Below are 22128 nucleotides of genomic sequence, written 5' to 3' on the forward strand. Positions count from 1 at the left end.
TTAGATATATTTCTAAATTAAATAATATAAATTATTAATAAATAAAACGATAAATAGAAAATTTAATTTACTATTTACTCTAGAAAAGATAATATTAAGATTTTTTTATAATATTAAAAGATTAAAAGCTTATACGCGAAGATTTCTCGAAATAATTTTATCGCTAAATTGTAAATATTAGTATTCTATTTATAATTACTAATAATTTTAAAATATTATAACTTTTATATTATCTCGATCTTAATATATAATTAGAGTTAATATTTATTATAAAGAATTAATTAATAAAAAAAGCTATAAAGCTAAAGATAAGATTATTAAAGAATTTACTAATCGATAATATTAAAGTCTCTCTAATTTTAAATTATTAATTATCTTATAATCGCTAATTATTTATAATAATTCTAATTTTTTTTATTAATATTAACTAGTAATAATATAAGATTCTTATAAATTTTAAATATATCGAAGATAAATATATTAGCTAGAAACTTATAAGTATTATTAATTTAATTCTTATAAAATATAAGATCTAGAATTATATATTTAAATTTATAATTAATAACGCTAGTAATAATAATATACTCTTCGAAGATTTAATTATTTATCTTTCTATTTCTATAGTAAAGAATCCGCTTAATATTAAAGAATTTAAATCTTTAAATTATTTATAATATATTTTTTATATAATATATATTATTTAATTAATCTTAAAAGAACTTCTAGATAATATTAGAATTATTTTAATAAATAAGAAATTTTAGAGAAGCTAAAATAATAAAGAAGATAAGAATTAAGTTTAGATAAATATAATTAATCTATCGATAATTCTAATAAAAATATAATATTTCTTATTATTATTCTAATTATTATATTATTAATTATATTAAAATTTAAAAAATTATTATATATATTAATACTAGCGACTAGTATAAAGAGATCTTTTTTATATTATAAATTAAACGACTTTAAGATAAAAACGTTTTAATATTAGATAAATATTAATTTTCTAAAAAAAAGTAATATTATTAAAGACGCTCTCTTAAACTCTTTTAGAATATTAAGACTTATTAAAATTTAATTTATTAGATATTAATCCGCGCTCTACTTCTTTATATTAATATTATATACTTTTTAAAAAATAGATTAACTATTTATTTAAGATTAAATAATAAAAAATAATTATAAATAAAAATTATAATCTAAGCGTCTAAATAATTTTTAATTAATTTTTAATAAATTTAATATTTAATTTAGCTTATTAGATCTTTTTATAAATTTATAAAATTAATAAATAGAGAAAAGAAGATTATAATTTATTATATCTTTAATATTTATAATTATCTATTTAATTATATAGATAAAAAGCTTAGAAAATTAAGAAGAAAGAGAATTTCTTAAAAAAAAGAACTTTTTAAAGCTTTTAAAACGGCTCGCGAGAAATTAGCTATCTACTATAATCGAACTTAATTAGATTTAAACTATCTATATAAATAAGTTATACTTTTATATTTAAATTATAATAATATAAAGTTAAAGGAATTAAATTAAAAGATTAATATTAGAAAGAAATTATAAATAAAGATCTATTAAAAAGCGCTTAAAAAGATATTTTAAAATTATTAAAATATTAATATAAGTAATTAATTATAAAGAGCTAAGCGAATAAATTAATTAAATAAAAATACGCTTAATTAAGCGATAAAATTTAAGATTAAGAATTTAAATAATAAGAATAAATATAATTAGCTTTAGTAATATAGATAAAATAATAAGTCTTCTAATTATTATTCTAATTATAATCTTATCTCTAATCTTTATAAAGCTTCTTTTAATAATCTAGCGAATCTTTTAATTTTAAAATAATAAAAGAAATTAAAGTTTAAATACACTATAGTCGCTCAAATAACTTATAATATTCTTTATTCTCTCGCGAGGGCTATTATATATAAGCGATACTTCTTAATAACTAAAAGATATTATAATACTTAGAAATATTATTTATTAGCGATATTTTATACTTTAATAATAATTCTTTATATAAAATATTAAGAAAATAAGCTTAAATAAATTAAATTTAATTTTAAAGAAGATCTTAATATATTAGATTAGATTAAAAGAGCTAATAGTACTTTATATAAAAATTTAATTAATAATTATAATAATTATATTAATAAAGATAATAAACTTATAAAAAGTATTTTAATAAGTTTAATATTTATAAATTTATTAAGATATATTACTAATACTCTATAATATATAGAGAAATAATTAATAAATTTATAGTTAGAGAGAATTAATAATAATAAATTTAATCTTAATAAAGAGATTTAAAATAATTTAAAAAGCGAATTTATTTATAAATAGTTAATAAGTTTAATTAGATAGAGATAGATTTAAGATATTTAAAAGAATTAAAATAAAGTAGAATAGAAGAGTAAAATAAGATTTAAGAAAAGAATAAATATAAAGTTTATTAAGCTTATCTAACGCGTTAAGATAAATATATAAATAAAGATAATTATAGAATTTTATTCTTATAATATTTAAAGATTTAAAATTTAGAATATTCTTTTATATTATAATTTTAAGAAGAAGAATAGAGACGCTTATAGTTCTAATTATTATTCTAATTATTATTATTAATAAAAAGATAAATAGCTATATTAAATTACTCTTTATATTCCCTCTCTCTTAATAAAGAAGAATAAATATATTCTATATATCTTAGTCGAATTATTCTATAAATATAGAAATCTTAGTAAGAATATTCTATATATATATTATTTTATAATATAATATCATAGATATATTATATCGTAGAATATCTCGTTAAGATCTCGAACTTATATTAGAAAAATAATATAATATTCGACTCTATTTATATTATACCCGAGTACGATATAATATTATATTATCTTAGTTATCTTATTAAATATACTCTATATTAATATTATATCTATATTAATTCTAATACTATAACTAAGATTAACTTACTTATTTCATTTATATTAGCGAACGAATTTAAAGAAACGCGCTAATAGAGGCTTTAATAAGAAATTAAGTTAAGTTATCGTATTTCTAGATAAGTCTATTAGATAGATAATTCGATTTTAAGACGAATCGAACTCGATAAATAGTAGTCGAGAGATAAATAAGATATTAAATTATTTATACGGCTAGCGAATCGAAAGAAATAGCTAATATTAATAAAATATTTTTAAATATTATTTAAATATTATTTATAAGCTTATAACTTCTCTACGAGATAAGGGACTCTCTAAGCGAAGTAAGTATACTCGAAAAGCTACTATTTAAAGTACTTATAGTCTTCTTAACGCCTTAAATAATTAAGAAATAAGTATATTAAACCCCCGTAAAGAAATAACCTTATCTTAGACTTTATAATAAAAAAATTTTATTCTTAATATCGAATAATTTCGATACGCCTTAAAGAGACTTTACTATTCTCTAGTATATCTAATATTCTTAATACCTATTCTTTCGAAGTATTTAAACTCCTCTCCACTTTATTTTAAATCTTTCTTTCTTCTTTTCTATAACAAAGTTTAATATCGAAAGAATAAATTAAATTAAGACTCTACTAGAGTAAATTAAGTTTTAATAAATATTAGTTCTATTAGATAATACCTCTAATAAGATAGACTCGATAGATATATCTTAAAATATCGCTAATAGTCTATAACTATAATATTAGATTAAGTATTAACTCGACGAATTTATAACTATATTAAATAAAATTCGTTAGAAGCGAGACGATTTTCGAAAGATTATTACTCGATATTATATCGTCGTAATAAAAAAGAATCTAGTTATAAACGATTTATATTAGATCTATAGAATAATCGAGAAGATAAATTAACTAGTTTAAGACTTTTAGAAGAATATAACTTTTCTATAGCGGAAAGTTAATAGCCTTAAGATATAGTTAATAAAAGACTTATAACTATTATCGATCGAGGAGAAACGTATATCTAGACGTTTAAAAGAGAAATTAGTTAAGATCTTAGACTTATCTCTATTTATCGACGATAGCGATCTTATCTAAAACGACTAATTCTTTAGAATAGAATAGAAATTTAAGACTAATAGCGATTATTATCTTATTAAGAACTTTAAGATAGTCTATATAGTCTTATAACTCGGCGATAAGACTATATAATATACGATATATAGAAGACTTCGAAACTTTATTAATTTATATTAGTCTTTTACTAAGATTATAAACGAGTTAATCGATATCTATAAGAACTTAAATCGACGTAGTAATATATTACATAATATATATACTCTATAATAAGAGACTCGACTCTTTATCGACTTCTATTTAGACTTTATTCGACTAGATATTATTCTTAATATTAAGAAAACCCTTCTATTAGAGAATTATCTTTTAAAGAAATTAAGATTTAATTTAAGAAAGTTATAGAATATTATAGAGGGTTTTATTATCTTAAAGACTATAAAGGAATATCTTCGAAAATTAAATAACTTATATCGTACTAGATATAAAGATATAAAGTCTACGAAGACTACTATTAAGTTAATTATAATACGAATTACGACTAATATATATCTTATATCTATTATTAGAATTATAACTACTACGCCTCTAAATATTAAGATTAATTTAAAATTAAGAGAATCTATATACTATAACTACGATAAGAAAGACTACTATCGAAGTATCTATATAATAACTATCTAAATCGAGGTCGATAAAAAGGCCTTTAAGAAGGCGCGACTTTACGCGATAGAAATAAACGAAGAATTCGAAATCGATAACGTCGATATTACGAATAGCGACGATTCTTCTTCGAATTCGAAAAACGAATAGCCTCTTTTAAAGTTATAGTAAGAGATACTTATAAAGTATATCTAATAGATACTCTTAATAACGCCTTAACACGTCGTCCTTTTCATATATAAGTTACGCTATCTTTATAAAAAAGAAAGTACTTACTTTAGAACTCTCTTATAGATAGTAAATATATCGATACTTATATAGTTATAAATAAGTTCTTAATCTTAGCGATATATAAGGCCTTATATCTAAAATTACTTCTACTATTACGATCTAAATTACTAAGAGATTATAACGACTAGATCGTAAAACGATTAATTATATATTATTTATTTTTTACGATAATAGTAGAGAACTATCGAGAAGAAATATATTTAATATTAATTATATTATTAAAATACGATATAATAGTTGAAAAATCTTAAATAAATAAATATAGGGTAGTTCTTAATATATTATAAAATAAGATACTCTTTCTATTTAATCGATATAATTATAATAATAATTAGATATTAATAATAAACGAACTCCTCTTTCTATTAACTTCGAAGCTTCGGCTACTTATATTACTTACTCTCTTATCTATTATACTAAAACGATAAAGCTCTCTCTTACTCACCTACGATAACGAGACTAATTTAAATATCTTCTTTTTAAATAAGAATGAGAATAATAAGAAGTCTAAGTTTATTAATATCGCTAAGATTAATATAGCGGTCTACTATTAGCTAGCCCGTAAAAAAGATAATAAGCTATTTATATTAACGATAAATAAGATCTATAATAACTCGCTAATATTATATATATCTTATTATCGAATATCTCGCGATTCCCGTATATCGATTAATAAACTCTATCTCTATAACTTAGAAAAGAAATATAAAAGATATTATAATTCTTATTATCTTATTTAGATTAATAGTATCGACGAGATTAGTTTTAAAAAGGTAAAATATAAGCTATCTACGAAGTATTACGACTATCTCGATATTTTCGATAGAACTAAGACGAATATACTTTTCTTATATCGTTCTTATAATTATAAGCTAAAATTTAACGATAGCTTCGATAAAACGAAACTTTCGAAAAGTAGAATCTATTTAATATTAGAATATAAACTAAAATAGATAAAGAAGTATCTAAACGAATATCTAAAGAAGGGATTTATAATATTAAGCTATATACTATTCGCTTTATTTATCTTATTCGCGGAAAAGTCGAATAAAGAATTACGTTTTTATATGAACTATCGAAAGCTAAACGCTATTATTAAAAGAAATCGATATCTAATTCTATTAATAGATAAGGTTTTAATAAGAATTTAGGAATATAAATACCTTACTCGATTAAATATTATAGCCGCGTTTAATAAACTACGTATATACCCCGATAGCGAGAATTTTACTACTTTTATTATCTCCCTTAAAGTATATAAATATCGAGTTCTCCTCTTCGATCTAATTAACGGCTCGGCTATATATTAATAATATATAAATAATATTCTATTCGAATATCTAAACGACTTCTATTAGATCTATCTCGATAATATACTTATTTATAATAAGATAAAAAAGAAATACATTTAATACGTTAGATAAATCCTTTAGAAATTAAGAGATATCGACCTTTAGATAAATATTCTTAAATGCGAATTCCACGTCTAGAAAATTAAATTTTTAGGCCTACTAGTATCTATAGACGGGTTATAAATAAACTCTATTAAAATTTAGACTATTATCGAGTAAACTATATCTATTAACCTTAAAGAGATATAGGCCTTTATCGAATTTTATAATTTTTATCGACGATTTATTAGAGACTTCTCTAAAATAGTTAAATTTATAATAAAATTCACGATAAAAGAGGCTATATTTAATTAGTCCCCAGTATATTAAGAGGCCTTTTACTTTCTTAAAGTCGTCGTTATTAAAGCTTTAGTTTTACGTTATTTCGATAGAATAAAGAAGGCCGTTCTAGAGACTAACTCTTTCGACTACGTTAACGAAGATATTCTTTTCTTAATATAACGATAAGAGAGTACTTTACCCGATAGTCTTCTATAGTAAAAATCTTACTTTAGTCGAGTATAACTATTAGATCTACGATAAGAAGTTACTAGCTATTATTCGCTATCTTAAATACTAGCGTTCTAAATTAAAATATATCGATATCTCTATTAAGATCTTTACGAACTATAAGAAATTAATATACTTCGTCGAAGAAAGAGACCTTAGTCGTCGCTAGGCCCGCTATTTAAATATACTATTCGAATTTAATATAAAGATTATCTATCGATTAGAATCTTAGAACGTTAAGGCGAATATACTTATACGAATAGCTAGATATAAATTAATCGATCTCGAAGATAAACGATTATATTAATAGTATTAAATAATTCTTATCTCTAATCGATTAAAGTTAAATAGCGAAAGTATCGATATATATATAATTAACGACTCTATCTATTATAAGATAGTAGAGGCTAATAAGAAAGAATAACTATTATATGAAAATTCGTAACGCTATCGCCGAAGATAAGAATAAGTTTCGAGGAATTACTCTTAATAAGTGCTTCGTATAGAATAGAGATACTTTATTATAAGAATCGTTTATAGATATTCGATAATATATATATCGATATTATTCGAGAGATATATAATTAATTATTCTACGGCTATTCTAGAGATAGCCTATATCTATAAACTACTTAAAAAGAAAGTATTACTAGCGAGAAATAAGGGCGATAATAGTTATCTATATTTCGAAATTACTATATCTATTAGAGGGCTAAGGCGTCTCGCGATCGAAAGTATAATTTACTATAGTCTCTATTAATTTTATAGAAACGATAATAAGATATATCGATCGACTTCGTTATAGGCTTATCTATATTCGATAACTATAACGCTATTTAAGTAGTAATCGATTAGTTTATTAAGAAACGTTACTACGTAGTCTATTTCGATATTAATAAAGATACTATCGCTAAGAAGATAGTTAACTTACTACTTAAGAAAGTATTTCGTCTATATAATCTATCGATCTTAATAATATCAAATTAAGGCTCTTAATTTATAGCTATTATATAAAAGTCTTTTTATAAGAGACTAGATATTATAGTTAAGCTATTAATAGCCTTTTACTCTAAAATCGATAAATAGATCGAATAAGCGAATTAGAATATAAAGCGTTATCTTCGAATATACTATAATTATATATAGAACGACTAGATAAGATAGCTATCTATTATCGAGTTCGTCGATAATAATACTATCTTATCGACTACTAATATCTTATCTTTTCTTATAAATAAGAGATTTTATTCTCGAATAACTTTTAGCTCGAATATTATCGACTATAAGATTATATATAAGCGTCTTAATACTACTTAAACGAAGGATATTACGAATTATATAAAATAAGTTCTTAAGTATATTCGAAGTAATATAAATCGCGCTTAGAAGGCTATAATTATATAAGTTAATAAGTATTAATAAAAGATTACTTTTTAAATAGACGATAAGATCTTTCTAAGTAGTAAGAATATTATCTTTAATCGCTCTTCTCGTAAATTAAATTATAAGAGACTCGATTTATTTAAGATTATAGGCCTTATAAAAATCTTATATTATCTAAAACTTTTATTAAGTATAAGAATCTACGACGTCTTTTATCTTAATCTCTTAAGTCTCGCGGTAAATAACCTCTTATTAGAGTAGATAAATCCTTCGCCGAAGTATATTACTATTAATAATCGAATCGAATAGATTATTAAAGAAATACTTATCTTTAAATTAATCTATAGTCGTCTCAAGTATAAGATTAAATAAGAAGGTCTCGATAATAACCTCGTCTAATATAATGCGAACGGCGGTAAATTCGAAAATTGCTAGAATCTAATAGACGACTTTTATAAGCGATATCTCGAAGAGTTTTACCTATAAAGAATTAACTAATAGGATTTCGAAACTACCTCGAATACCCCGTTTTTAATCGAATTAAAATCGTCCGATATCTTCGCAATAGCCTTATTTTTTTAGGGCCGAGAATCGATCCCTTAGGCCTATATCGATCGAAAATTATATCATATATAGTCTTTCGCGTAGGGTCCCCTTACTAATTAATATTTAAGTATCTTTCGAAGTTATAGTACGTTATCTATAAACCTTACTATCGCCGTCGATAGCCTTTATCGATATCGGTTATATAATATCCTATGAAGAAACTTACTTAATATTAAATTAGGGTTCTTAGCGCCTACGGCTCGATTCGATTCGAGAGCCCTCGACTAATTACGTCGTATTATTTCACCGATATTTATCCGCTTAGATATGGATTCGAAAATTACCACTAATTACCCCTACGCCTATAGACATTATTTTCGCTATACTATATCGATTTTCTTTTAATCGGGCTTTCTATATACGTCTAAACTACGGCTAACGACGTCGCTATAGTATAACTAAGAAGAGCTACTACCGTTACTAATATCGCTCTTAAAGAAAGATATTATACTAGAAGATTTCAAAAACGATTATTTCTTTCAAATACGCATGAATTCAGTGCCTAAGCGAACCAGTCGAAAGTTCTCTCACGAATACTGTGCCATTACATGTGCATATGAAAAACCATACATTTCAGGACAGAGCCCATCTCGTAGTGCGAATGTCCGGATCTTGATATGTATCTTAGGGAATCGCATGGGTATAAGGTGACATGTCAGTTGAAGAACATGAGCGAATCACGAGAGCTTTTGGCGATGGGATGTTTGTTCAGGGTGAAAGAAGTCTAGATGAAGTATAACATTAGACCTTTGCACTGTGGAAGGGGGAAGCAGCTCCTACCTGTCTTGCCACGCTTGCAATTGACCCTTGATCGCAACGTACTGACACGTGCTTTTTGCCTTCGTAGCGCCTCTGCGTCGATCCGTTTCACGCCTTTCGAAATTCCCATTGCCTTTGAATCGCTCGCGCTGAGTGGTGCTTTAACTCTCGATTGCTTTGCGCATTTTTCATCGTCCAAAGAAGTCGACACTGTTTGTTTTGCGCTCTTGCTCTTACGTCCGAGCTTCCTTTTCCGTGGCTTGTTCGTTGCTTTATTTCTTGGTGGGTTGGAACTTTGATGATGATCTGGGAGGTGTCCATCGGACGCATTTGATTCTCCGCGTCTAGTCATGTTGCCACCGTGCGCAGGGCTCGGCGACCTTGACAGTGACGATTCATCGATGAACTCTGGATAGTACGGAATGCGCATCGCATCCATTGAGTAGTGAAATCCACGCGGTCCATTCGGTCCCGTATTCGTATCCCAAACCCATCTTAGAAATTCAGCTCTAGAGAGATGGGTCTCACGACCCTGAATTTTGTTACCCTTTGCCAGCTCGTCTTTCAGGTATTGAAAGAAGGGTGAGCCTGTTTCTCTATTGGCAACATGGTAGCGTTTCCCAAGCCAAGCCCGTACAGCCTTGACATCTGTCCAATCGGGTTCGGACATAGTGTATTATGAACGTCGTGCTGAATATTGTAGTAGCTGACCGAGAATGGATATTCCCTTTTATTGATTCCGATATGAAATGGTATATGAAGGTCGACACCAGAAGTTCTGAACGCCAAACCTTGTATGGCCCAGGTAAAACCTCTTTGGCTGGGACTGAATCCTAAAACATTCTGACGTCGATCTTCTTAAAGATCGTCACTGAATTGCTCAAACAGTTGTTTCAAGGTTCAAGTCACAGCGAAGCTTTACTTGAAGTTACCCCTCGGTGTTTCGCGCCATCCCGATACATTTTCCAGCAGCCAATGAGATGGTCGTATAAAACGCTTTGTGTCCCAAATGCACGTGGGCGTCAGTATATCCAATAAGACTGACTGCCGCAGCTGAAAAGACTCGGCTAGCCGTATCATACATTTATAAGATACCTAGTCATACGGTCAGCGGGACTCAGCCTGATCTGTGCACTGCCGTTCCATTGGATATCGTTATGACCTAATGATTTACAAACCCAACTTATCTTCGGACAGTACCCCTCCGACAGTCCCCCGTCCACACTAATGCAGCCTCCCGCGCAAGATCTACACATTAAGCTTTCAACCCCCGTTATTATTAGCAACTCAGCTAAAAAAGCCTGGTCCCGGGGTGTCTGCGCTTGATAGCTTAACAATGCCTCCCCCTCTAGGGGGCTCGTCCTCGAGCTCCGAAAGACAAAAATCGCAATGTTCCGGGGACTCCTTCCCCGACGATTTTAAGGATAACATGCCCTATGCTCCGGAGGTTTACTCCCCCGAAGACTCCTAAATGCCCGCACATTGCGGGGCTTCAAATTACCTCTAGGGTTTTTGCCCACGGAGCTACTACCTAAGTGAAAGAACCTTAGCCCCGCCTTTACACCGGTGTGTAATATGGGAATAGGGCTGTATTCCAGGCCTATAGCCCCGCCTTAGCGCATATAAATCTTAGGCTTGTTTTGACCGGCCTCGGGTTTCTTCCCGGGCGTCTGCTTGCTTTTAGGGCTTTCACCCTGGGGCGTGGGCCCTACGGGGGCCCTGCGACGGCCTTACGGGGCCCTATTTAGGTCCAAATAGGGGTGTCTGGCTATCAAGCGCAGACACCCGGGACCAGGCTTTTTTAGCTGAGTTGCTAACAATAACGGGGTTAAAAGCTTAATGTGTAGATCTTGCGCGGGAGGCTGCATTAGTGTGGACGGGGGACTGTCGGAGGGGTACTGTCCGAAGATAAGTTGTTACAACCCCGCCACCAGATGCAACACCCTGGAAGAAACGAAAAATTCAATTATAGATTATGAAATATCATTTCTAAATCTTTAAGAATTCTTAAGATAATAAAATACGCTTTCTATAATCTAAACTCTCTAAATTTATTATTCTATTACATAGTTTTACTACTTTAACTTCGATTATAAAAAAAATTATAATTTTAGAAATTATAATTTATAATTTATAATTTATGTTTTTATATTTTATTTTTTAAATTACTGTTGTGAAGCGACGAGTTATAAAGATTTAAATTTAGAGTATTACATGTATAAGAGTTTTACATCCGAAGGTGATACTAAGTAGCCTCTACGAGTTTATCTTAGTCCTGGAAGTAGTATATTATGGTGTAAAATATATCCAAATATAGTCTTCAGCGCTAATCGTACGAATAAAGCATTGAGCTGGTCACATTCAATGCATGTGAGAATCCGCGATCGACGCAGATGTACGCTGTGCCTTGTCTTTTAGCTCTTCTTTATTTCGTATTCGATATGCAGGAGTGGTTCCATGCTTCCGTGGGGTTTGGACTTCACCAAGTCGATCCTCCTCAGCGCTTCACGTGAAGAGGGGGCAATGCATAGACATGGTGTGCAGCATTCATATGAATTTTTTCTCACCGGGCGGTTAAACGCTTCGAGGTCTCTATCAGCCGTTGCGTGTACTCAAATATATCAGTATCTGCTCTCAATTTGACACAAGATACCGGTCTTCTAGCTCAAAGACCTGCACTGACCTAACATCTAAAACTCTTGTCCTCACGCTACACAAATTAGCCCACTGTCGCCCTTACCTTCCGATGTCTCAACCAACGGAATCGTTGGAGCCTGAACCCTCATTACTCGACTACGCTCGAGGGAGACGCTTGAAAAAGGGCGGACAAGGAACTGTCTACCAGTATATCAACCGTCAAACGGGGCCCCTCTATGCTGTCAAAGTCATAGAGTACAACTATGAAGAACATCACTCACAAGAAAGACCACAGAGTGAGATCAACATGCTAAGGGAGACATATGTGTCACAGCGTTTAGCACACGTAGGCTTCCTTGTCACCCTGTACCATTGCAGAGGGCTAAGTTGAATCATAGGCTCACCTACTTCGCGCGGATGCAGTCTTCGAGTAAGAAGACGGCTTTGCAATCATCATGCCTTACTTTCAGCAGGGTAATCTGCGACAAAATCCTCCTCGCCTGACCGAATTGAGAGAGGCTGTACGTCAGGTTCTAGAAGCTTTGCGTCACTTACATGAGAGAGGTCACATTCACCGAGACATTAAACCGGACAACATCCTCGTGTGAAATGAGAAAGACCAGCCCCTCGATCTCGTCGTCGCCGATTATGGCTTGGTATCCTTGGACAATCCGGTCTCCTTCTGCGGATCACCGGGGTATGCGGCGCCAGAGGTAGTCCGAAATGGCGCTGTCCCGAAGAACCAACGCCGTCCCTATACTCAAAACGTGGACATCTATGCTTTAGGCATGCTACTCCTGGACATTCTTGGCGTCAATCCGCCGAAGATGTGGATACAGAATCGCAAACAGTTCAACAAGTACATCAGTGTACCAATAGCTGAACAGCTAGATGCGAGCGAACCAGATCAGATCGAACGTTGCGGCGCTCTATCGACAGTAGGCAGCATGCTACATTTTGACCCCAGCGATAGACCTTCCGTAGACAAATGCCTGCGCCTCCCATGGCTTAGCGAAACAATAACGACACCGCTAGCAGCACAGCTGCCTGGGACACCCTCAAAGCCTTCCGTCGTTATTCCTCTAGCGAGTCTTCCAATAGTCAATGACGAGACATGGTGGCACAGCAACCCCCGGGCAGTCACTCCTACACAGCAGGTCACACAGGATAAAAAGCTTGGCCGTCACTATGATCTTCGAAAGAAAAGGCAGGCAGAGCGACACAATCCAATCTCGGTCCCAAAAAAGAACAGAGTTCAGAAAAAGCATTACGAGTCACTACCAACCCCAAGACTGACGCCGGACAACAAGAGGAAAGGTCAGGAGGTCTACAACTCCCAGCCATTAGAGGACCCTCAAGGACAGACACTTCGGAAGGAGGCTCGCTAAATTTGCGTCGAATACCGATCAAGAGATCTCCCAGGAATCCAACAGCCTCCCCACTTGGGATAAGATGGAACTGTCTGATTGAGTACTCTCAAGACTAGCCCTAGCTTTACTCTGTACGACCTTCTCTTTTGGTTCTCATGTGTCTAACAACGCTCGCATGACCCAAGTTCTTGCTCATTATTGTCTCGCCATGCATCGATGTTTCCTACATGTTCATTTTGTGGAACGTGTACTAAGTACCCAGACCCCCAAGCCGGACCCCCCAAGGTCGCTACCGACGACACCCCCGTGAGCAATTTAAGAGAATCGTCTAATTCCGAGCTCGAAATCAGGCTGACGTTGATGAATGCCTCCCTAAAGACTTCCCGTCGTTGCCAACATGTATCCGATATCGAGTGCAGCTTCCGGGCTGCAAATTGCTGTAGATTACGCACTATACGCAACTTGCAACTTGAGATTTTCTCGCGGGTTCCTGGTTTGCCGATGTAGTTGTATTCTTTCAAAGACGCATTTATAGTTCAAACTACATAGATCTAATTCACGACTTTCTTCTACAAGTTAAAGATAACGATATTCACCAGCATATTGTAAGCACTGTTAGCCACCAGGCCCTAGGCCCAAAAACGCGAGGGTATCGCGCTTCATGCACGCATACACCCTATTAAGCCCTATAAGCTTAGGTATCAGTCAGAATCAGGCCTGACACATATCGCAATCACATCCATGCTTAGGTCACTACGCCCAAAACTTGGCCTCGACGCAAGTAGAGGGCCGAGACCCACAATAGAATATAGACAGACGGACCGTCTTCGACGAAAATGGCCGGCCACCTAACCCTTCGTGACTCTCTAAACCTCGTGCCCTACCCCCAATGCCCCAGTGAATCCATCCATCTCAGTCTCTTCGTCTCCAAGAACCATGAATCCCCTCCCTCCCGTGTCCTGCGGCGCCAATGGGCCGGTATGACTTCGTCTCCCGGAGGGTACGGCCGTCCTTCGATGCGATACTGAACCCGGGGATGATTTTTTGAAAATGTAGTTGGAGGCGAGGTATCTGAAGAAAGGTTTGAAAGCGATGGTGCAGCTGCATATGAGCCCGGTGTTGACCTCGAGGACCCTGTGAAATGTCAGTCGCTCAGGATTGCAAGATTGTGAAGAGATGGAATGCTGTGTCAAGACGCAGTGGCGTGGATGGTGAGTACATGGTAGAGAACGAATGACTCACATCCAGAGCAGGTTCTTTCCGTCATACCATATGATATCGGTCGCGGAGTATCTACGAAGTAGGAAGGCATAGCGAACGAGGGCAACGACAGAGGCACTGGTGGGTTTTAAGCTTCATGTCACGGAACAACTGCGTTGGCGGTGGACCCTTACATGGCTCCACCCATGAAAATGAGGATGACACCTAGCTTGTTTTCCCGAGATAGCTTCAATCGCCAGATCATTGGTAGAGGTAAGATGAAGATAAGGACATCTGTGATGAAGTTCATCGAACCATATAAAAGGTCTGCCTTGGTCGAGGGGATGCAGTGACCGGGAGTCATTGACTTCCAGTATTTGTCGATCGGTGTGCAGCCGAATATCAGAGTCAAAAGATTGCTAGATAGGTAACCAAAAACGAGGAACATGACTGTCCAGGTAACGTATCTAAACGGCTTATGCACATCGAAGAGACGGAGATAGAGAAGGAGAATAGTAAATTTGTACAACCATAAGGTGGAAAGATAGACGGCAGAGATGATAAAGAGCCACTGGTATGAAACTGTTGTCAGCAATATCAGAGCAAATGCCGAGAGTCTTATACCTTGTAATAGAAAACAAAACGATCAGGTGGAACGTCGGCAGTGTGCCAACCAAAGCCATAATTCGTTCCTAGAGCTTGGTGAGCAGGAAGGTTTACACTTAAGGGGCAACAGGTATACCTAAACCAACAAGAACACTGAAGGCTATGCAAAATGGCTGTTCGGATCTCATTAGTAAGGCTACAATGAGTAAAGGCTAGCGTAAGCATCACCAAAGTAACCAAAGAAGCATCTGTATTGTGTGAGAGTGAGGCCTTGAAAAGAGAAAGGTGGGGTAGCTTACAGTCATCCCGGCCAATGGAGTGAGTAATGAAGATTCTGGTCCAAATACGAATCGCTGCAAACAGACTGGAGAAAATAGGAGCAACGATGCAAACAACTACAATGGTATGTTGCTGGGTCGAAGGATTAGTATTGATAACCATGGCTGGTGAAAAATTATCATAGAGGTAAAGAAACAATGAGAGAGCATTGTCCGGGTCACAAAACATTTATGGCTGAGGAGACACAGAGGCAAGGACAGATCGTCACGAGCGTTCTCCGACTGGATCCGACTGATCGGTACAAGGCTCTGTACAGGAAAAAGGAGGCGAAAGCCGAGGCATTTGACATATGAGTCTGTCAATAATGGATGCATACGAAATCGACATGTATTTCTGCCATCGATGCATGTAGAACCTTTCTCGGACCATAGATACGGTGCAACAATTGCCGTTTTGCTGCCCATGTCCGTATTTATTTGCTTAAATTGAAATCCCCACAGGTAGGTGAATGTTTTCGACAAGTTCAAAGGAGCTGAGTACCCTTGTGCTTAGACATTCGACAGGCTCGAGGGAGAATGTGCATGCTTGTTGTAAATTCCTCGGTGCTGATCTAAGTAGCAATCGCACCACCCCCTCCCACATTCTCATGTTGTATATGATCGACTTTGCAGGGAAGCTGCATGTATATCGATGAAACCTTCCGAAATGAGAGAAATCGACAGCTTTAAGCGGCGAAGGATCTTGAGACAACTTATTCGCGCATTGCTCTTTACATGTATGAGACTTCGAGGGGCACTGGCCATGTAGCCAAGGACTCAGCTACTGCAAAGAATGACCTGCATAGACATGACGTTTTCACTTGTTACTTCCGTGTCTTGGCTTACTGGGGAAACTTCTTCATCTGGCCGAGCCAAAGCAGCCATAAATAGATTCGGGCTGCGGAAATATCGGTGTGGATGAGAGTGACGGCGGTGGTGTCCCCATACGAAGTTATTTTCGTTGGAAGATGTCATGATACCTTAGTACGGCCTCAACCCCGCGATTTTTTGATTTTCTCTCTTCTTTAAGGGGTGCTTTTTGGGGCGGCAACTCTTGGCGGTCACTATTGTACTCTTCTTTGCATGGTCCTCGAGAAGAGTGCCCCAGAAGAGCGCGCCTTAAAGGGATCAGATCATTCAGAAATCAAGAACCAAAAATCGCCGATTGGGATACCGTGCATGAGTGGTCGCCCACCATGGGCCAATCATAGTAAGCGGGATTGGGAAAGTTCGGGCCTCTTTGTGGTGCGCTTATGTGCCCGCAGGAACAGGCACAGTGAAGCATGTGATGTCGATCAATAGCGCAGGATGCAAAAAAGGAGGCCTGAATGAATGGTTGGGGTTGCCTAAATCCTAATGAAAGTACCGTATAAACTGGCATACAAAACACTACATCGTTATAAGACATCTTTGCATACAAAATACTGTTCCAAATGACCATTTTCAGACGTAGGCCATGATCAGACAGTAAGAAAGCAGTCCCACAGCCTGCTTAGTAATGATACTTAATCTTTATATGAAGCTAGGTTGCTCCGGGCCGAAGCGACTTGGTGAGGTAGCTAATCAATCCTCCGGAATCGCTGATCCTATAAGTGCTATCATCGCACCAATACTCAGGTTCAAGCCTACTTGGCTTCAGATTCAACGTCAGCTGGGAAATGGAATGCAACTCAGCGATACTACAGCTGGTCGAAGGATTGCTCAAGACTTGTCCGGGGAAATTCGGAAATAGCAGGAGAGCTTCGACTCGACATTAGCCGAAATCCAGCAGTCACACGAACACAAAATACGGGCCGCTTTATTACAAGAACAAGCTAACAAGTTCAAACAAGATTTTGCTGAAGCCAAGCATGATAGGGAGATGTTGAAGGCAGACTTTGAGAAGAGAGTCAAGGCGGACAATGAGCGGCGTAGGAAGCTAGCGGAAGAACAGCGTTCACAGGAAGATTGGCAGTCAGGGCTCAAGAACGCTGCAGTCGCTATGGGGATGATCAGCTTAGCCGGCTTCGCCGCCTATAAGTACCTCAATGGAACAACCATGAAATATTTGGTTTCAGGTTGAGGTAAGAATGTCTGCGCTTTTCAAAAGTCACAAGGTAACAAATATCAGGGATGCAGAATATATAGGCGTTTCGAAGTTGCTCAGGAGTGTTCGTATTAAAGTGGCGAGTTTGCTGTGAGATATAGAAAGCGTGTAGAAGTCATGAGGATCGCTAGAGAAAGCTAAAGCTCGGCGGTCAATCAGCATGCAACGAAACCTAACACTACCCGATAAATTACAAGCTTTCAATCACATAGGCTGCAATTGTTGGAGCGGTTCAACAGCCGATACCCATGATGGGACCCAGTGGACTCTAATTCTGCTCGGACTTGTGGCCCCTTCGTTTTTGCATGCCTGCCTAGCGAAGACTTGACGATCTTCCAAACTTGCTGTGCATAACGGAGTTTCTCAAAAGACAACCAACTCGGCGCCCATTGCACCAAATACCGCTTGGCACACTCGGCACGCAATCTTCGACCTCGGTCGGGGCGCCTTTGTAGTATTTTCTGAACTTCCCACAACCTGTCCGGGGATTCTATCGCATGTATCTTTGAGGCAAATGCGTCCTCAGGCAAGGTCCGCGTAAGTATCGGTGTAAATGTGTCATCGGTAAGCTGAGAGGCGGATTCTCCTGCCCGCGAGGCGGAAAGAGTGACAAAAATGTTGTTATCGCTGCTAGGAAATGTTGTAGTCATGAGGCAAGGCGATTCGACCCTTGGGGTAGAGTCAGTGAGTTGCTAAAGACGGCATTCATGACAGCTCACCATATTGTTCCAGCTCGTCACATCCGGATGTCACATCCTTCGTCTCGTTGAGTGCCGCTTCTCCTCTCACGAATTCAGGCCATCATTTGGGCATCCTAAAGACCGGGGACTGTGATATGCTGGGATGCATATCGCAGAAAGGAGCCATTTTACTGGAGATCTGTGTTAATAGATAAAATCAAACCAATTTTGTTGAACGTGCCTTTTGACCGCCATAGTCGCAGTAAAGGGTTCGCTTGAATGTGACAAAAGGTGCGTCCTCCGTTGGCGAATGAGAGTAGAAACTCAGGGCGTAGGCAGGCATTCATAAGATCCTCAAATTTACACAGGTACGCTCACATCGGTCGATCTACCCTCGATCAAGCCATCAGCTAAGGGAACGAGTAATCGATTATGCTCGTGAGTTGCACAACTGGAAGGCTGAGAATCCGTCTTGGAAGCTCGATCTTCGCGGTCGAGGCTCATTGCTTGGAGCAGACAGGCCCATGGATAGCGGCAAAGTGCAGCAGCCACGTCACTCCCTCGTTTCAACCAGCACCGATCACGAGAGTAGCTGCGTGCACGCACTGCACGAATATTAGTAGATCACAGCAGACTGCTGCTCGCATATAGGTCTGAAGACCTCTGGCGGTTGCTTAGATCCAGATCTGATTCGCCGATGGAGCTCACCCCCTCTCGCTCCAGGATGCAGCCTCTACTCCCTTCACCTTCAATATAGTCCTTACTCCCAAACTCTGAAACATCAGAAAAACGAGTCCGTGCCCTTGCCCAGAGTCTATTTTTCAATGACGATAGGATCGCGGAGCTCGAGTGGCTAGTTTCGAAAAGGTGGGAGTGAAATCCTGGTTCAGGCCTTGTTGGCGAGGAAAATCCATGTCTATCGCAATCAAAGCATACAATGTCGACGCCGCATATATTAGCTACGGTTGATATCGCCGCAAGCATGACCGTTGTCAGACAAATGCCCGTGCCGTGTTTGAACCACATCAGCGTCTGACCGTCGCTCAATTCTAGCCCATATCGTAAATGTTTGCGGAGCCAATCAGGCAGCTGGCGGTGTTGTTGATGGGGAACGAAAAACTTAGACGCAGCAGCCACAGTAGATCTCGATCGTGAAGTAGACAAGTCGGCTGATGGAGGCGCAGTGCAACAGATCGGTGCCGCCACCTGCCTAGACTGCGCCTTTGGTTGGAACGGCGCTGAGCAAGTCGGTCAACGAAGCCATAATTGGACACTTCATCCGAACCCTGTCAGTGGGCGGGGGGGCAGTGCATTCTCAGTGACGGTCGTTCTGGGCAGGTCTTCTGGCGGAGGCGCAGTGCAGCAGCTCGACAATAGCATTGGCGGCGTGAATCGTTGGGGACTGGAAATTTCGATCCTTGACCCAACTCTCGATCGATGGACGCGGCGTGCGGGAGACAAGGCAGACATGACGTGGGGTCCAGAAAGACGGTCTGATCATTCGGCAATGGTGCGCAAGGACGAACGTGATGGGCAAACAGCGAGGGATGTCGAGGGGTTTATATAGTCGTTCTGATATTCCGTGCAATAGCGCTATATCCGATCGGGGGTTAGCGTGGCCGCCCTCCCGCCTTGCCGGGTTCGTAGGATGGAAGGCGACAACCAGAAAATCAGGAGGCAGCTGCAGCCAATCAAATCGTTGCCTGACTTAATTATGTCTTGGCGTGTCTCTTGAATTACTCGTGGTGCTTGAGCTCTTTCGTATTCAGAGGGATGTTTTTTACAACGATTTGACTATTGATCTCGTGGATATTATGCATTTCATCTCACAAAGCTCTTTCTGAATATCGCAACATGTTGGACATTTGGTTCCTTTGTGGGCTCCCTTAGAAAGTGAACACAGAATACTCTAAGAACGCGATCACGCCCAAGCCATCAAGCTTGCAGCAGGTGGCAACCAAGCAGACCTCGGCCCCCCCAATTGCTCCTTGGAATCAGTTGCAGCGTCAATTCTTCTGTGTTTCGAACCACCTTCACAACGACGTTTCGCTAGACGCAAAATGAGGTCAGCGAGAGCTTCGGACGTCAAGAGAAAAAGGCTTACCCCTTGGTTCCTTTGAACGATCTCCGCGACCTTACTCAGCTTCTCGTGATTCAACCAATTGACGTCTCCGAACCTCCGTACCCGGTCACCAGCTTTCAATCCCGCATCATCTGCCGGACTCCCAGGCACAACGCTATTGACCTTCGCAAAAGGTGTATCAATCAAGCCTTGATCCGTAGCAGCGCTTCCACTTCTCATAGGCTCTTGGCTGGAGCCTGAGGCAAGTGAAGAATTCGAGGCTTGATACGAAGCATGGTGTTCATGTAGACCCAGTTCGATTTTTGACATCAGAGTCTTGTAGTCGTTCCGTAAATATACTATGCGTGCTCTTGTTGTTCGTACTATACCCTGTTGGCAAACCAGACTCCAAATTTGTTGGAGGGAGGCTACGCACTCTGGGCGATGTCGAGGTCATCTCGTGGGTAGCCGTCAAAGGTTGTTAGGGGGGTGTTCATGTTGACGCCATGCTGTGGAAGAAAAAGATCAGCCAGCTGCTGGTCTCATGGGTAGAGATCTTTATAAATCGTAACACACGCTGTCTAGAACGCTCCCCAAAGCAGTAAGTTCCTCCTCAACTCTCGTTTTCTCAGCAATCAGATCCATTAACGAGAGCTTGTCCTTGCCCACGCCATCTGCGGCTCTCTGCCCTGTGGTAGGTCCAGAGGGAACCGTGGGTGTATGTATGTCATCCATATACAATCCCATGCTGTCTGTCAAAAGACGAATATCTCTCAAGAGAAAGTGTAAATAGCTGGTGCAGCGGAAAGCTCCAGATTAGCGCGCTTTTCGCGGCTGTCGACGAACATCTCCCCGCTCAAGCTTCGACCAAATCCTGTTCTGTACGAAACTACTGTACAATCCCACGATTCTGCCTACATCCATCATGCTCCGCCAATCCATCATCCAAACCCTTAGACCAGGTTTCTGCAGCGCTGTATACCCAACCAGCCGAACCCTCGCCACCACCGCCAGCAGAATGGGCGAAGGAGACACTGGGGCAACTAGGTCTGGGGGTTCTGCTCAAGGGTAAGTTCTTAGCTCCGGAAGCGTTTTCGAGAATCACCCTTCGATGTCTTGCGTTAATGCTAATTCGTTCCAATAATAAAGGGACGCCTTCAGCAAACGCGAGCAAGCCGACGAGAACCTCTACGTTCGTCGACAGGAGCAAGAGAAGCTTCAACAGTTGAAGAAGAAGATTGAGGACCACAAGAAGCATTTGGATGATCTGGATAAGCACGTGTATGTATCATATGTGAGGGGGATGAGGGATTCAGGAATACTAATCAGGTGCGCAGGACGGATCAGATGAATTCGGGTTCGGAGAAGAAATAGGAGGGAGGTCTGGAAAGAGGGTACTTGTGAGGTTGACAGAGGCAGAGGAGAAATGTGTGAAGACTGGTAGCTACGTGTACCCGATGCAGGAGGTTCCCATTTCTGTGTGCCGAGCTGTTTATAAGCAGTAGCAAGGTGCTAGTGCAAT

General features: G+C 37.2%; 7 protein-coding genes across 7 annotated transcripts; 4 read left to right on the forward strand and 3 right to left on the reverse strand.

The window, feature by feature from the left end:
- Window positions 1–9566: 9566 nt before the first annotated feature.
- On the reverse strand, window positions 9567–10318 carry HO173_004314 (uncharacterized protein; the record flags this gene model as incomplete). Its single annotated transcript, XM_037306238.1, has 2 exons — window positions 9567–9613; window positions 9670–10318. 2 exons carry the CDS (start codon window positions 10316–10318, stop codon window positions 9567–9569), a joined length of 696 nt encoding a protein of 231 aa, XP_037166748.1.
- Window positions 10319–12394: 2076 nt separating this feature from the next.
- Window positions 12395–13673, forward strand: HO173_004315 (uncharacterized protein; the record flags this gene model as incomplete). The annotated part of the gene is made up of 2 exons (XM_037306239.1): window positions 12395–12631; window positions 12909–13673. The coding sequence occupies 2 exons, from the start codon at window positions 12395–12397 to the stop codon at window positions 13671–13673; spliced, it is 1002 nt and encodes a 333-aa protein (XP_037166749.1).
- Window positions 13674–14521: 848 nt separating this feature from the next.
- On the reverse strand, window positions 14522–15902 carry HO173_004316 (uncharacterized protein; the record flags this gene model as incomplete). Its single annotated transcript, XM_037306240.1, has 7 exons — window positions 14522–14789; window positions 14898–14993; window positions 15050–15426; window positions 15480–15547; window positions 15598–15634; window positions 15690–15709; window positions 15761–15902. The coding sequence occupies 7 exons, from the start codon at window positions 15900–15902 to the stop codon at window positions 14522–14524; spliced, it is 1008 nt and encodes a 335-aa protein (XP_037166750.1).
- Window positions 15903–17639: 1737 nt separating this feature from the next.
- HO173_004317 (uncharacterized protein) lies at window positions 17640–17840 on the forward strand (the record flags this gene model as incomplete). The annotated part of the gene is made up of 1 exon (XM_037306241.1): window positions 17640–17840. The coding sequence occupies one exon, from the start codon at window positions 17640–17642 to the stop codon at window positions 17838–17840; it is 201 nt and encodes a 66-aa protein (XP_037166751.1).
- A 1686-nt stretch (window positions 17841–19526) lies between these two features.
- HO173_004318 (uncharacterized protein) lies at window positions 19527–20111 on the forward strand (the record flags this gene model as incomplete). Its single annotated transcript, XM_037306242.1, has 2 exons — window positions 19527–19557; window positions 19669–20111. The coding sequence occupies 2 exons, from the start codon at window positions 19527–19529 to the stop codon at window positions 20109–20111; spliced, it is 474 nt and encodes a 157-aa protein (XP_037166752.1).
- A 368-nt stretch (window positions 20112–20479) lies between these two features.
- HO173_004319 (uncharacterized protein) lies at window positions 20480–21353 on the reverse strand (the record flags this gene model as incomplete). The annotated part of the gene is made up of 4 exons (XM_037306243.1): window positions 20480–20593; window positions 20649–20989; window positions 21043–21115; window positions 21183–21353. The coding sequence occupies 4 exons, from the start codon at window positions 21351–21353 to the stop codon at window positions 20480–20482; spliced, it is 699 nt and encodes a 232-aa protein (XP_037166753.1).
- A 271-nt stretch (window positions 21354–21624) lies between these two features.
- On the forward strand, window positions 21625–21980 carry HO173_004320 (uncharacterized protein; the record flags this gene model as incomplete). The annotated part of the gene is made up of 3 exons (XM_037306244.1): window positions 21625–21674; window positions 21756–21887; window positions 21944–21980. 3 exons carry the CDS (start codon window positions 21625–21627, stop codon window positions 21978–21980), a joined length of 219 nt encoding a protein of 72 aa, XP_037166754.1.
- Window positions 21981–22128: the final 148 nt, after the last annotated feature.

The sequence above is a fragment of the Letharia columbiana genome (genome assembly GCF_014066305.1).
Source record: "Letharia columbiana isolate WasteWater2 chromosome Unknown Sc0000011_s2, whole genome shotgun sequence".
NCBI lineage: Eukaryota > Fungi > Ascomycota > Lecanoromycetes > Lecanorales > Parmeliaceae > Letharia > Letharia columbiana.